The sequence below is a fragment of the Rhineura floridana genome, chromosome 7, assembly GCF_030035675.1.
Source record: "Rhineura floridana isolate rRhiFlo1 chromosome 7, rRhiFlo1.hap2, whole genome shotgun sequence".
In the NCBI taxonomy this organism is placed as follows: domain Eukaryota; kingdom Metazoa; phylum Chordata; class Lepidosauria; order Squamata; family Rhineuridae; genus Rhineura; species Rhineura floridana.
Window position 1 is genome coordinate 83060861 of NC_084486.1, and position 16708 is coordinate 83077568.

General features: G+C 42.3%; 1 protein-coding gene across 6 annotated transcripts in view; it reads left to right on the forward strand.

Annotated features, from left to right (window-relative positions):
* Positions 1-16708, forward strand: part of SH3PXD2A (SH3 and PX domains 2A) — a 426239-nt gene that overhangs the window by 398198 nt on the left and 11333 nt on the right. For all 6 annotated transcript variants that reach the window (XM_061636089.1, XM_061636087.1, XM_061636088.1 and 3 more), the window contains one exon: positions 9769-9886. In XM_061636089.1, the coding sequence (XP_061492073.1) occupies positions 9769-9886 (118 nt within the window). The remainder of the gene's footprint in view (positions 1-9768; positions 9887-16708) is intronic.

Below are 16708 nucleotides of genomic sequence, written 5' to 3' on the forward strand. Positions count from 1 at the left end.
GCGGGTATTCAGAAGAATAGTGCCTCTTACCATGGAGGCAGAGCATAGTTAGTAGTCATTGATAGCCTAATTCTCCATGCATTTGTATGAGCCTCTTTGAAAGCCATCTGAGTTGGTGGCCATCGAGGCCTCCTGTGCGAGCAAATTCCATACTTTATCTATATGGAAGTTCTCTGCTTGGCTACTGCTCACTTCCTGTACGTCAGTCACTCAATCCACATACTCAGTTCTTCATAGCATTGTGTGTAATATATTTCTTAGGTCAAATCTAGAAGAATTCTAAATCAAATCTGGAAGAATTCTAAATCAGGACATTCTTTGCATTTTATGTTGCTGTAAGTTGCAATTTATCTCATACCAATCAAATGTCATTACTATACTTATACATTCCTTTCTGCTGCAATATGCAACGGTCTACTTGAATCTAGAAGCTTCATTTATTTCTGACTTAAAATGCTTTCCTCTGTTCATCTTTTTGTTTCTTGCTCTTTTTGGTGGGACAAGATTGCTTAGTCTGCATATCCAGCCTAATGGATTGTACTCAGTTGGGGTCAATCCTAATGGGAATTTCAGCTCTGCCATAGTTGTATACAACACATGAGAGTGAAGCAAAAAGGAATGATTATATTTCCAAACTGCCTAGCAACTAGAAACTATATTGTATCTCTTCAGAATATCTGTGTATGGAGAACAGGTTTGGAAATATATTTTTTTCTGTCTTCCCTACCAAAGACATGTGTAACTCTAAACTCCTAATGCAGGAATGGCTTGAGCATTTCCTGGGTGAAGAGATGCAGGAATTCTGTTTCATACATTGCAGGGAAAGGAAGTCTGAGGCGCTAATACTTCCACTGCCTCTGTATTGGTGTTATTTCCAAAGCTGGACTGAATGTTTGTCCATATTATGCAATATATACAATCACATTTGCCTCAATAAAAACAGATGCTATTGTCTTAGAACTGTTGCAGTAGGAACCTTTTTTTTAAAAAAAAGCTTTAACGTGCAAGATGTACAAAGCAGAGCTTTGATTATGTAGTGATGTAACTCCCTTAAATCATAAATATGTGGGTTTAGACCTTAGTTTATTGTCTCACTGTAATAGTCACAGGGGTATACTTCAGCAGGATGTTTCTGAAATGAGGGGGTGTAACTGAGGTTTCTGAAGTCACTTGGTCATCTGAGCTCACTCCCTTATCTCAAGCCAAGTGCAAATCTCCTTGAGATCCTTTGCCTAGCAGTTTAATAGTTTCATCTCCACAAATATAGGGTGTCAACGAGTCCCTTTAGGTGGGCTCTGACCGGTTGAAGAGCTGTGGATAGATAAGGAATCTGTTGCATGATTTTAAGATTAGGTTAACAAGCTGTGGACTCCTAAGCCTACATTACCCCAGCAACCCTAGGTTAGGCCTGGTTTATATTTTACCACAGTGTTGCAGTGGTTGCTTGCAAAGGAATTGGACAGTACAGCTGCCGCAACAGTGTCAGGAATAGTAGGGCACAGTGCCTGTACAACTTTACTTTCAGGCTCAGCTACTGCACGATTGTAACACATATGTGAATTGGGCTTAAAGTAGAGACCCTTTCTAAGGGCATATTTATGCTACCAACTTGCATTGGTTTTATACCACTTTGAACGTGTCTTCCACTAAAGCACATGTGGATTATACCTATCAAGCCCCAAGGAGCCCTGCCTACTTTTCCTGCTGATCAGCCATTCACTTTTCGGCAATCCCAATGCAGCCAAGGGGAGGGCTTAAAGAGAAGTGTGTGTGTTTGAGAGGGAGTAAGAAGAAAACTGGCCCTGCCTGCCACAGGACCCAGTCCTGCTCTCTACCACATGTGGCCCTTAGAGCCAAAAAGGTTGTTCACAGCTTAGCTAAAGAACCTGAGGAATTTTAGGTGCAAGGGTTTTCTTAGACATCCCCACCACAATCTTCCCTTACCACAAAAGAGGGAATGGTAACTATACCCATTCCACTCTGTAGGGTAGCTATGTTTCAAAAGTCTTAGTTCCCAATGATGACTGCATCTCCTCATAATGAAATATAATTTTCCCTGTTGTGTGATGTCAAGATTTTTTTAATGGCTCAGCAAGTCCTAAATGTGATAAGAGTCCAAAAGCGGCAATCCTAATGAGTCAAGGCTGTGAGTCTCTTGAAGTCTGTTGCAGCTGAATACGTTGCCAACATCTTCAGAAGACAAAAAAAAGGGATGATTTTGCAAAAGCTTCCAAATTTTCTTTTCCTTTTTGGCTAGCAAGTTGAGCCACAAGCTAAACAGATAGCAGCAAGTTCAGACAGAATGCCATTCACATCCTGAGCAGGGAACAAAAATGGCTGTCTTGAGTTGCTGTTATCGCTCTGCCTGCCTTCCTATCTGCATGTGTAACACCTCAGTTATGACTGAGTAATAACTGACCCATAAGATTTTCCTAACTCCAGTACTTAATTTGAACTAATGATGCTAACCATCATAGTTCAGATCTAGTGCTGCGCAACTCAGGAATTTCAAATTCTGTGGTATAATGGGCTCCTGCTGGGAGGAAGGGCGGGATATAAATTAAAGAGACAGACAGACAGACAGACAAATAGATAGATAGAAATCCACTACATATGTGGTGGTAAGTTAAACTGCTTTTGATGCAACTGAGCTTCAATCCAAATAGTTACCACAGTGTGTGAACTGGCCTGGAATCTGGTGAATTCTGGCAAATAGCCTTATCCCAGGGTAGAGACACACTTACTGTTCTGCTAGTTCCAGTGCATCTCCATCTCTCTTTCCTGAAAACGGAGGCAAGTAACGCTACTCAACCGCCTCCCCCTTTTTACTGTAAAACCTGGTGGGATCAGCTCAAATGCATTTTTTTAAAATTCAGCTTCACACCAATTTCACAACTGGTCAGCAGATCAACTCATTGTCCCTTCAGGTGTGGCCAATGGAAATGCTTTGCTTTAGGCAGCTAGTATGCTCACAGCCTCAGATATGGACACCAGCCTTCAGTCAGCTGACCAGCTGGGATTAGTCTGGTCCAGATAACAGGGAGCCTTTTGCTTTCTGTTTAAAATGTACTGTTTTGCTCTTGTCTTCATTCCTCCTATTTGTATTGGCACTGTGGGGATCTGAAACTCTGCCTCCCTCTGGGGTCCTTCTCCCCCTCCCCATTTCTGCAATTCCAAACTGTCCAGTTAGCCTGTTGAGTTCTCTGCCTATATATCTGCCAAAAAAAATCCTTTAATTTGTATGTGAAGCATATTCACCACTTTCTTGCTGAAAATGCTGGGCTGCTGCTGGGAGGAAGGGTGGGATATAAATTAAATAATAAATAAATAAAATGTAGGTAGTGGTGTGTTTATGATGAGATTCCTGGACATCCTCCAGTGCAGCTAATAAGCTGAACTCACTGCATCATTTTGGATACCCCCCCATGTCTAGAGCATGCAGCTCCTGGCAGAGCATAGTGTTGGTTGCATACAAAAAATTATATGTACTTTGAATATATGAGTTCTTCTGGGGCACATAAGCAAGGAATAGGGATGACAGGCATGGGCACAAAGTAATGTGCAGGCATAGGACAAGTTGTTGGCCTCTTTGTTCCTTCCAGGTTTCTAGGTTTCTGACAGTGATTGGAGCTGGCAGCAGAATATTGTTATTTGTTTGTTTACATTAGGGATGGAATCCTCTCCATTTTTTACATTTTATTTGTAAGTGTGGCCCCCTGGTGGTTGTTAATGATGTGATTCCTTTTTCCTCCAACATCTTTTCATTTTTCCGATCTCCAATTTATTTTTGCATTGCAGAGAATTATCAATGTTATAATTGCTATTTATTCACAAGTCTCCACTGGTATTGAACTTTATTCTGAACTCTGTAATGATTTCCTGTTTACCTTCCTTTTCAAGTGCACTGCAGATTAGGCAGATAATCAAGTCAGTGTCTTCCCCCCTGCTGCTTTCTGTCTGTCAGTTACAATCAACACTTAATTGACATAAATGAAAGGGAATATACATTTAAAGAGCTCACATAGAAAGTAGATCAATAAAAGTATCACTCACACTATCGATGATTTCAGAGCGAATTAAAAAAAACAAAGTGGAAAAGAATCAATTGAAAACCAGGCACAGAGAGTTGCTACTTCAAAATTCTCTCTGCAAAGATAGAGAATATATCTGGTATACCCCAGAGCTGAGAGCGATGAAACAATATAGGAGACGGCTTGAGTGCAGATGGAGACAAACTCCTAGTGGATGCAATTATACACTGGTAAGTGCCTATGGTAAGCTGTATTTAGGGGCAGTAAGGGCAGCAAAAAACCAATATTTTGCTGCCACTATCAAATCATCAATCTGCCGCCCAGCGGAGCTCTTCAGAATTGTCTGGGGGCTATTACACTCTGGCCCCAGGGACATGGTAGAACCATCTGAGGTCCACTGTAATGAATTTGCTAGGCACTTCCAGGATAAAATCTTTAGCTTCCGCCAGGACTTAGACTCCAGTGTTATAGCAGGTGAATCAAGCGAGGTATCCAGAGCACAGCCATGTCCCTATTTCTTGGATGAGTTTCAGTTGGTGCAGTTTGAGGACGTTGACAAGGTGCTTGGACAGGTTTGTGCAACCACTTCTGTACTGGATCCTTGCCGTTCTTGGCTAATAAAAGCTAGCAGGGATGGAACAGCCGGCTGGGCCAGGGAAGTGATTAATGCCTGTCTGTGAGAGGGGGTGGTCCCTGGCTGCCTGAAAGAGGCGGTAGTGAGACCACTCCTGAAGAGACCCTCCCTGGACCCAGAAAATCTTAATAACTATAGGCTGGTAGCAAATGTTCCATTCCTGGGCAAGGTCCTTGAACGAGTGGTTGCGGGCGAGTTCCAGACACTCTTGGATGAGACCAATGATCTGGATCCATTTCAGTCAGGTTTCAGGCCTGGTTTTGGCACGGAAACAGCCTTGGTCGCCCTGTATGATGACCTTTGTCGGGAGAGAGACGGGGGAGTGTGACTCTGTCAATTCTCCTTGATCTCTCAGCGGCTTTCGATACCATCGACCATGGTATCCTTCTGGGGAGACTGGCTGAGTTGGGAGTGGGAGGGACTGCATTGCGGTGGTTCCACTCCTACTTGGCAGGTCACCTCCAGAAGGTGGTGCTTGGGGAACATTGCTTGGCACCTTGGACTCTCAAGTATGGGGTTCCGCAGGGGTCAGTTCTGTCCCCCATTCTGTTCATCTACATGAAACCGTTGGGTGCAGTCATCCGGAGCTTTGGAGTGTGTTACCATCAGTATGCTGATGACACGCAGCTCTATTTCTCCTTTTCATCTTCTTCAGGTAAGGCTGTCAATGTGCTGAACCAGTGCCTGGCTACGACAATGGACTGGATGAGGGCTAATAAACTGAGGCTCAATCCAGACAAGACTGAGATGCTGCTAGTGGGTGGTTCTTCTGACCGGATGGTGGATGTCCAACGTGTCCTGGATGGGGTTGCACTCCTCCTGAAGGAGCAGGTTCGTAGCTTGGGGGTTCTCCTAGAACCATCTCTGTCACTTGAGGCCCAGGTAGCCTCTGTGGCACAGAGTGCCTTCTACCAACTTCGGTTGGTGGCCCAGCTACGTCCCTATCTGGACAGGGATAACCTGGCTTCAGTTGTCCATGCTCTGGTGACCTCCAAATTAGAATACTGCAATGCACTCTACATGGGGCTGCCTTTGAAGACAGTTCAGAAACTGCAGCTTGTGCAAATTGCAGTGGCCGGATTGGTAACAGGGACCAGACGGTCCGAACATATAAAACCGATTCTGGCCTGCTTGCATTGGCTGCCTATATGTTTCCGAGCTCGATTCAAGGTGCTCATTTTGACCTATAAAGCCTTACATGGCTTGGGACCACAATAGCTGATGGAACGCCTCTCCCGATACAAACCCACCCATACACTACGTTCAAGATCAGAGGTCCTCCTCCAGGTGCCTACTCCAAATGAAGCTGGGAGTCTGACAACAAGGGAGAGGGCCTTCTCAGTGGTGGTCCCCAAATTATGGAATGATCTTCCTGACGAGGTGCGCCTGGTGCCAACACTGTTATCTTTTTGGTGCCAGGTCATTGGCACCAGGTCAAGACTTTCCTCTTCTCCCAGGCATTTTAGCATGTGTTTTAAATTGTTTTAAATTTTTAAATTGTTTTTAAAAGATGTGTTTTTAAATTTGTATATTTGTTTTAATGTTTTTAGTTACTGTAAACTACCCAGAGAACTTCAGCTATGGGGTGGTATATAAGTACAATAAACAAACAAACAAACATCAGAAATAATAATTAATCCAATGGCAAGTCTGATTACTGCAAAAACTGAGCCCATCGCTAGTTTACACATGCCACCCTATAGCCCAATTTTGGGGGGGCTTACAGTAAGAATAAAAACAAATCAAGATCATTCAATACATATAGCAAGTGGGACCTGCAACAGTCACCATACATTAGAAGCACTTAGCTTCACCCAAAGAATCATTGGAACTGTAGTTTACCCCTCACAGATCTACAGTTCCCAGCACTCTTAAACTACAGTTCTCAGGATTCTTTGGGGAAAACCACGTTCTTTAAATGTATGTGGATATGACCGTGTGAAATGCTTCCTGTTCAGGATTCCATCTCCCCCCAGCAGTTGGCCAGTGCTCCATTATCACTAAGCATATTCAGTCCTCCACTGAGTTGGTTTGGGGGGGTACCCCAATGATTTTTTATAAAGGTTTTTGTACTTCTGCAAATATGTTTCCCAAGTCTGCTGATACATTCCTCCTGTGTGTGGTGTGTGTGCGCACGCACACAGTGCCGTCTTGGCTAGGAAAGGACCAACACTTGGTGAATTGAGATCACTGTTAGTATATATGATAACATGAGCTTCTTTAGAGCATAAGATGACAGAGTGAACATGGAGTGGCAAAGCGTGATACAGATAGTTAACATTACTGTCTGCTTTCATCTAGTCTTGCTGGCAGTTGCTGACATGCAGGGGGGAGGGTGTTCTTGCAAACTCAGATGCTACTGCCTCCATAGTGCTTGTCAGGAGCTGAGCTAACAAAATGCCATAGGAAATAAGGCATATAAACAATGTCTGAAATGGGCAAATAAAGGAACTGGGAAGATTAGACCTGATTCAATTGTGTCCACGTGAAAAGAAACAGGATGGCATCCCCTCCCAGTTCAGACTCTGCATACAGAGCAAGGTTACATGAAATCACCTACCTCTCACAGAAAAGGAAGGTCCCTCTGTTGGAGTCTAGAGTACCCATACCCTTCTATTTATTTTGGGGCAAGCACAATTAAAACCACAAATTTGGAGATCAGGTTCTACATTTTGCTGGATATCATAGGCTTAGAGGTCTGGTTTTTACTCCTTTCAAAATGATTAGGGAATGAGTGGGTTACACAATAATTATGCAGTTGATATTCAGGTGATGTGAAGGATCCATCTGTCTGTCTGTCTTTAAGTTAGTACTTCCATTATTGGGTAATTCCACATTTTCTTCAGCACTTGGAATACAAAGTTTTGTTGCTGAAGAAATACTGGAAAAATAGCATCTTGTTGCAAAAATGTCACAAGCATCTACTGGATGGTGTCTTTGTAATTGCCACTGGTAAAAAGCAGTGTAAGCCCATCCCCACTATTCTGTGAACAATTTAAACATTTATGAACTTACTTTGCCATGGAATACTTCCCTACTGTAACCTTTGAGCACCAGAGGGTTCATGCAAAATGTAAAATAAAAAAGGCTGACTCCCCACCTCCACCTCACCACACATGAAGAAATAGCACATCATTTTGTGATCCTTTATCGTCTCTCTAGTCTATGGGTTCTGTCTGTACCTCATATGATTGCAGATTTTTGTTTTGTTTTATTTGGATGGCAGCCCTGTATACAGCTATAGATCCATCCAGTAAATAAGCTATGAAATATTAAGAAGCTGGTCCTAGATTGGGCAGGAGCATGAATATTGTACTAACAATAAAATTAGGGGTGTTGTGTTTTTAATAGAGTGTAAAAGCCATTGGAGGCTCTTTTACATAATCTGTTATCCAAATAGGACAAAAATGTCATTTTAAAACTTGTGCTGACATAATTAGCTAACATCAACCTTAATGTGCAGAGTGGAGTCCCTGCATAACTGGGTCATTTTCTTCTCTCGTCTCTTGCTTGGAGGGGGGAGGTAGTGGCTTGAGAGCAATATTACAACCAGCGCTACTACCTAAGGTGGGAATGGGGAATCTGAGCCCTCCATATGTTAGTGGATTACAGTTCCCATCATCCTTGACCGTTGATTGTGCTAGGTGTGGCTGATAAGAGTTGGGAGCCCAGCAACACCTGGAGGGCCACAGGTCCCCCAAGTGGGACCTAGTGTAGTGTTAGAGTTTGGAAGACTCCATAGCAAGCACACAGCTAAAATGTCAATGTGATGTTTTTACTGTGCATATATTATACTGTTTACAGTAGAGGGTGGTATTTGGTTGTATATGGTAGGTGGTGGTATTAGGTTGTATAGAGTAAAAAGGGGAAGTGAGTGAGATGAAATGTTGGTGAATGCTGCGTGTGATTGATTGACAGATGGGGGATGGTGGTTTATATTTGCATGAATGACAGTTACCAGTTGGATAAGGTTTGGTTCTTGGGAGAGTTAGATAGGGCTTGTTCTTGGGATAGAGAGGGTTTCAAGGTTAGAGCTTCTAGAGAGGCAGGGTTTGATTTGTAGTATCTGAGGCAAACTTACTGTAATGCGTGAGAAACAAAAGAACATTTAATCTGTAACCACATGCTAGAGAACAAGAGTTAAAAGCATTCTTGTTTTTATTCAAATCTGTTGTTAAATAAATCTGTTTAGTTTACAAACATGCCTGGTTCTTGGCCAGCTATCACTAAGAATACATGTGTTGGCAAAATATAACCAAAGGTGGAAACAGTAACAAATGGTGGCAGCAGAGTTACCCTACAACGAGAGAATAACAGTAACAGGTACAGGAAGTCAGCCCACAGCGGTTGTCTTTTAAGGGCACAAAAATACACGGGGGAGTTGAGGCTTTCCTAGTGCCTGGACAGTAATAAGCAGAGGCATTGCTTATCTGTAGAGTGTGTGTGTGGTAAAACCATGTCCCTCCTTGCTAAAGGCAGAGTATTAGCAGGGGTACACGATACCCAACACTGATTTAACAACTTTGATTTGTAAAAGAAGCTTAGAAAATGACACACCTTTCTCTTGTGAGTGCTGAGGTTTGGGGGGAAGGTACAATATGATCTGATCATGAAGAAAATACAGGCTGCTTGGTGCTGTAAATGCATATTGTTTCTAGGAGTGTGAAGATGATAGGTCAGTCCATTCCTTCAAGTTGGAGAAGTATTGGTCACACTCCAGCTTCAGCATTCAGATCCCAGTAATGCAATGTTTAACATAACCATGTGTGTGCTAAATGGAGCCAGCTGGAGCAAGTTCCTCCAGTGATGCTTTGCTACTCTGGCAGCTAGCTTGATTTTTGTCAGTACCATATGTAAGAAATGGGGGAGCCCCCTCCCCAGGGACCCTGTCTCATTTGTTGGCATTGAAGGCGCAGGGCGGTGGCGAGGAGCTGATAGAGGCATGCTTAGCTAATAGGTACAGAGCTTCATAAGCAAGACTCCACCTCTGCAATGCTTGCACATTTTAATTGCTGCAAAATCATTTTAAATAGCAATCAGAGAAGAGAAACAGCTGGGACCAGTTTTGATCTTAACTGATGTTGCCTTCTCTTTCTTTGCTAGAAGAGAAATATGTCACAATCCAGTCATACACCAGCCAGGGGAAGGATGAAATCGGGTTTGACAAAGGAGTCACTGTGGAGGTCATTCAAAAGAACCTGGAAGGATGGTGGTACATAAGGTAAAGGTTTGATGAGATCATTCTGGGGTTGGCAAGCCTTTTTATTATTAGCTTTGTAACAACATCCTGCAAGTTGCTTATATCTAAGATGGGACTTCAGCATATTGATAAGAAAATGCTGGTGAAGTTGTACAAAGCCACTTACATTCCAGATAAGTTTGCACGTCAAACAATGAACTGCAGGGGGGTAGGTTTCTGGGGCGATTTGTGTCCTTTTAATTGGAAAAAAAGACCCAAGTAAAAGCTCTCATTAGTTGGTTGCTATTGTTATGATCATTATCTATGCTTGAGTTAGGTAGCTTGAGTTGCAATTCTATGTGCATTCTCCTAGGAGTAAGATCCATTGAACACAGTGGGACAACATGCATAGGATTCATGTTGGGAAGTGTGATATTTGATAATCTTGGAATGTTGTTACCAGCTTCTGTGTGGGTGGGTGCGCACACATGCATGTGTCATTCAGCACAAGTTGTATGATGGCAACAACACAAATCCTTATAAAGAAGGGAATATGTTCTATTAAAGTGGGTTGGTCAATGAGTCTTTTTGTGTGTGTTTTGTGCAAAAAAAAAGCTGAGCAGACTATAATCCTCAAAACTTTCTTCGGGTAGTCCAGTGCCCTTAAATGTCGAGTTCCAAGTATACCGTGGTTGTTGGTTTTTTTAATCGGCATAAATCCAGATACATTCAATGCCACATAAGCAGTATGCCGTCACAGTGCTAAGAATAATAGACTCCTGTCACTAATTGATATGAGAGGGATAAAAGATGCATGGAGTATAAAGCCATTCCATTTTAACTCCAGCAACCTGATTATGAGCCTGATCTTATATGTGTTTCCTTAGAAGCAAATCCCACTGAGTTTAGTGGGGCTCATTCCCAGATAAGGGTGCAAAATATTGTAGCCTTGGGCTATTAAGGGGGAAATAGTCATAATCGGAAGAAAAGTTGGACAAAAGAACAGGCTTCCTAAATAAGCTCTGGAATGCTGCTCCCTGGAAGGCTTTGAAGTAGAGTTTGTATAAACAACTGTCAAGGAGAATTCAAACTTGTGAATCCTGCCATTTTATAGGGAGATCTTCTGGGTGACTTTGGTGATCCCATCCCACTCCAGGAGAGTATAAACCCTACCCTCTTTCTGCTCGCTTCGTTTGCATATGGAACATATTTTTCGTAGGTTGTCATTTGCTTTGTAGTTTGGCCATATTTAAGGCACTGGAGCTATGAATAATAGAACCACACAGAGTTCTATGTGTTCTATAAACACATTCCCTGTTGCATCTTCCTGATTAACTCTCCCATCAATAATAAATGAAAGCCGATAGAGGGGCAGAAGATTCCCAACACAATGAGCAGGGAATAGCTGGCCCTCAGTCAGCTCCACATTCTTCTCTTTTTAAATCATTCACTGGACTTTAATCCAAAGCCAAGGGTTCAGGAGGAGAGTGCACAGTACGTTGCAGGAGAAGGAACAATATCACACACTCCCCCTGATGTTGTTACTGAACTCCCTTTTTGTTTTTAAATGTTTTTCTGGTCACTGGCAGACTTTCTTTTATCTTAAGGGCTGCAGGGGCCGAGAATCTCTTGCAGTCTTCAGTATTTTCATTCAAGAGAGAGACCAAAGCACGAGAGCCTTTAATGTAAAGTGTTTACATTTGCACAAATGGGGAAGGCATGAATTGAAGCTGGCTTGATCCCCTGCCTTGGCTCCATTTCCCTGCCTCCAAGTGTTGGCTATTTGGGATTATTCAGTAATTTGATGAAGGCACTTTGCATCAGAGGGGACTCTCCTCATCAGCCACCCTCTACATGCAGTGACAAGCTGTCTTTGTTGATGCATGATTGAGGAGATTCAATCTAGGCTGATGCCAGTTTTGTTTTGTTATTAAAATTATAATGAACCCCAAACTAGCAGCCCTGAAGCTGCTCCCATTATTCCAGCTTTGAAATCTACCAGGCTACATCTAGAGGAAGTAAACTTGTTAATTAAGTTGATATCATCCTAGATAGGAGCAGCCATGTTGAAAACGGACAGCAGGAAGTGCTAAGGGTTTGCCCTTATGTAGCAGAGTATAACAACCCTCCACAGAACAACACTGAAGACTAAGGTGGTTTTAGTCCACATTTTGTCCAACCCAATAATAAGGATTCATTCTTGAGATCATTACATCTAAAATATGGAACCCCTAATCTGCTTTCTCTTCCCTGTTGTCATGACATTGCAGGAAAAAGGATGGATGTCTTTTTAAGACAAGGTCTTCAATTCTGACTTTCTTTCCTGGACATTTTTTTCCTTAATAATGCTATTTGTTATTTAGTTTAATTTTTGTAAATTGTATTGCTTTCATTGATGTATTTTTATACTTGTGTTTATTTTTCTTTGTAAGCTGCCTTGAGGGCCTTTGGCCGAAAGGCTGAGTATAAATAAATTTATAATAATAATAATGAATTGAGTTGATGGCTGGAAGGGTGGAAGTTTCAGCATTTGTAATGGTTCTGAACAGGGATTAAGCATGTATTGCTTGTAAAAGTAGCACCAGGACAACAAATGCAATCCACACACACGTGTCCACTTAAATCCCTAGAGCTTGAGTGCACTCTAGTGCATACACATGTACCCACTGATTCTCAGTGAGAGCTATCAGTGCTTAATAATTTGCACCTAGTGCAGTTTTGTGTTACTCTTTATCCAGTCCCCAGCAAGTGCCTATTTCCCAGCAACTAAGCACTTCAGTTACAAAGGTTTCCATGTGACGTTGCAGCAAGAGGGGAGTGGGGAGAGTGGAGTAATGTGTTTAACCTTCCAAATCAAAGTGGTTTTGGCAGATTTGATGAAGGTTGCCTCCAGGCTGTCATTATTTCACAGGAGAGATTCAAGTGCATTCCGGAAATTTAGGTTTGCACAATTTAAGTGGGTTAAAGTGCTCTGTCACTCCAGCACAACATATCTGCTTTTGATCTTGTTTGGAACTCCTGAGCCTATCTTCCTGTCTGCTGGACACCTGCATAACTGTATAGGACTAATCATGGAGCTTATCCTTGGATGTAGTTTACCACAAGCACTCCTCTGTTTTTAGTGCGGAACCAGGTTTCGCAGTTGTGACTCCACATATGTATAACTCCTGGGAGCAAATGCATTGGTAGGGGAGCCTCCTGGGGCCCATGCCCTGAGACTTTTGTGCCTGGCCCCAGATCTCCAGACCCTCTGTCACTCTAGCTAAATCTGCTTTTTTTAAAAATCACAGACGTTTTGCAGTGCAGAAACAGTGACAGACAAATGCACTGAAAAGTGTAGGATGAATGAATTTTTAACAACACAAATCAGGATGAATGCTTACTGCTGTATAACCTCGCCACAGACAGAATGCCCAATGAAGACTGGACATGATCTAACTTCTATGTACACTATGTGCAAGCAAATCAGAATAAATGCTCAATAAACAGGTTGTATGGAAGAGCCCAGAGTGGGACTATTACTACTAGGAAAACTCTTGTCACAAAGAATGCTTGCAAGAATATATCTTCTTAACTACAGATTCAAGTGTCACAACAGGAGATGAGCACTAATTATTAAGTAATATGTTTCACCTTAAAGTCTTTAACATTCACCTCCTTAAATAATAACGTCCAAAATTCATGGTTCTGTACTGATTCTCACTTTCCTCCCCCTACTCTCCCTTCCTGGTTTTCTTCCCTCTGGAGTAATTCCAGTATTCTGGAGCTGGAAAGCAGATGTTAAGGGTGGAAGAAAATGCTCAGACAAATGGAGGCAATTTTTGATTCCTCTCTCTTCCCCCCACCCCAGAGTTGTTATAGTTTGGATATTAACGTTGGCCTTCATACAGCATTCTTTAAATGGGTTTTTAATTGCAGTGTAGCTGAGCCACACTTCCTATGTACTGCAGCTTTCTTGCTAAATTCCACTCTCCAGAGTATCAGAATGTTGTCCTCTCCTCTCCCCCCTCCTTTCCTTGCTGTGCTCATTAAGAAGGTCCATGAGCAGTTAGAGTCTAACCCAAAACACTAATTGAACTGTTGTCCATATAGTCCAGCCATGGAAATTGTGCAAGTAAATAGCACAATAGATAATGTGCTTAATGGAATGTCAGTATGTAGCCTATTTAAAAGTCTGGGTTATGCCTATTACTGTTATTGGAACAGCAAGAAAACTGCTTCAATGGATGGAGCTTGATTCTTGCTACAAAACGTTGTTTGGATTTCATTATTGCTACGATTTTTATCATATAGAATAGAAAAAGTTCCAAGGCCAGTCTTAGGGTTCTGCAATGAAAGGCAGTTATTTCATCTAAGGAATCTGTGTTGCTGCTACCAGATTTTGGCAAAACCAATGTCCTTTCGTTCTAGTTTGGAATTCTTGAACCTATCTTGCTGCCTGCCAGACACCGGTTGAGCCATATAGGATCATGGAGCTTATCTTAGATGCAGTTTATAAATACTGCTCTGTTTTTAGTACGGAACCAGGCTTCTCTGTTGTGACCCCACACATGTATAGCTCCTGGGAGCAGGTACATTGCTAGGGGTGGCCCATGCCCTGAGTCTTTTGTGTGTGGCCCCAGATCTCCTGCCCCTCCAGTTTTTAAAAAAACGTTGCTTATAGTGCAGCGTTTCCTCTGAAACCTGGCCTAAAGTTGCATCTATACTTATAAATTAGCATACACCCATTTTTATCATGGGCCTATGCCCTGAGTCTTTTAAGCAGCAATGGGGAGTCTGTACTATCCAGATGTTATTGGAATCCAACTTCCATCAGCCCCAGCCAACACAGCCAATGATCTAGGCTGATGGGAATTGTCATCCAGCAGCATCTGGAGGGCCAAAGGTTCCCCGCCTCTGCTTTTAGGGATCTAGCATTGCCTCTGCCTAAGAGCATCGTGACTAAGGATGTGCTACAATTTTGCCCAATTTGGATTTGCTACCAAATTTTCCATTAATTCACTTATTCACTATCATTGCAGATTGAATTTTCATGTATTGATTTTCTGGGTTATTTTCAGAATTTTTTATTTTTTTAAAAACAGTCTAAATATTGATATTAATATCAATATCATTATTGCTATTTATCAACATTTCCTATAAAATATCAATATTTACTTTCAAAATGTTTATATTAATATCAATATTTTTTTCCGAGGGGAAAGAACAGATCGGTAAAAGCAGCTTGCAGACAAAGAACAAACTTGAATCGATACCAGACTGCTAGGTCGATGGAATGCTTTTGAACCAGCACCAGCCAACAGATCCCATCCCTAATCATGACTGCAGCACCAGCAGCCCAGCTACTAGCTAGAGCCATTCAAGTGGAAAATGTGCTGAATTCTGTGTTGTTGTAAACCCATTGGCATTGAGAACCACTTTTCTGATTTGCTTATCTTTCTGCAGAACACCATATTTTATGGCTGATGTGGGAAAATGCCTGAAAAGCTTCAAAACTGAAACTCAGTTGCTGCATTGGCTTTAAAGCTGTGGTCCAGTGAGGCTCAGGGGAGGCACCTCAGTTATGGGGTATGCCTACTCTGATAACAAAGAAAAAGAAAAATTGTGGTTAAATAATTTTGTATTAATAACCACTACATTAATCAAAAGTTTTGTTTTCCTTGTTGCTGTGCTCTTACAGACTCCAGCAGGGAGGAGAGAGAATGAAAGAGTACAGTGATTCTAGTAACCAATCATGATGTTGTTCTCATTGCTGTCCTCTCGGTGTTGAGCAAGGAAAAGTATGAGATATTTGCAGAAAAGAAGCCCATGCCTGAAAGCATGGATGAAAGCAGGATGCCTTTCATCCTGTAGGCAGTTTCACACTTCCACAAGTTCTAGTTTCTCTCAGCCTCTGGTCCTGGAAGCTTCACCCAGTGGCAGTGATCTTTAAAGGCAGTGATCCCTTTTCTCACTGCTGCCATGGGGAGGGTTGTGAGGAGACTGCCCAGGATGGCTGTAGAGCTGCTGGTGCTGACCTCCCAGGGTGTGGTGGAGGTAACTTTCAAAGAGCAAAAAGATGGGAGCATGCTCACTTACCTAGAAGGCACGTGGCAAAACACAGACTACATGCTATTAACAGCCTTAAGACTCCCCCCCCCACATTTCTGGGAGAGACATCTTTTGGATGTCTTCTGCGTTTGAGGGACCTGGAATTGTGAGTACTCTATCTTTAACTAAACTGGCATGAAATTGTTTCCAGGGTGATGGAAGGGGAGGAAAGAATACTGCAGCTGAGTAGGTCATATTTCTGTGACTGAGCTATGGCATTCATAACTGGTTCTGATTCTAAGCCCTTGTGAGCCCTGATTCAAATTAAACTCTATTCTTGGATTAGCTAACCCAAGACTGGGGATGCTTCCAAGACAGGCATCCGTGCTCCTCATGCATGCAAGTTTTTTTGCAATGTCCACATGGCATCATAGGCATCAAGATGCCAGCCCATTCATTCAGCCCCCCAGCCCCCATTTAATCCAGATTTTCACTCTCTGGGGAAGTCACATAAATAAAAAAATGTTGCTAACTACCCATTTGTGATAGCTGAATGACCCATTTGCAAATAAAGCCCCATCTAGAAGCATCAAGGATCTGATAACTCTTAGGTTTTGCGTTTCCAAAGTGGGATTCATGGAGCACATTTACCAGCGGCCATGCTGGCTGGGGGTGATGGGAGTCCAACAGCAGCTGGAGGGCCACAAGTGTCCCATTTCTGCTTCATTTCATTATGGCAGCACTGAGTGTACAAACAAAATAGTGGTTACAGTGTTATGGTCACTTTCTACTAGTGTTCTTTTTGTGCATGTGAATGGGAGTTCTAATCCTATA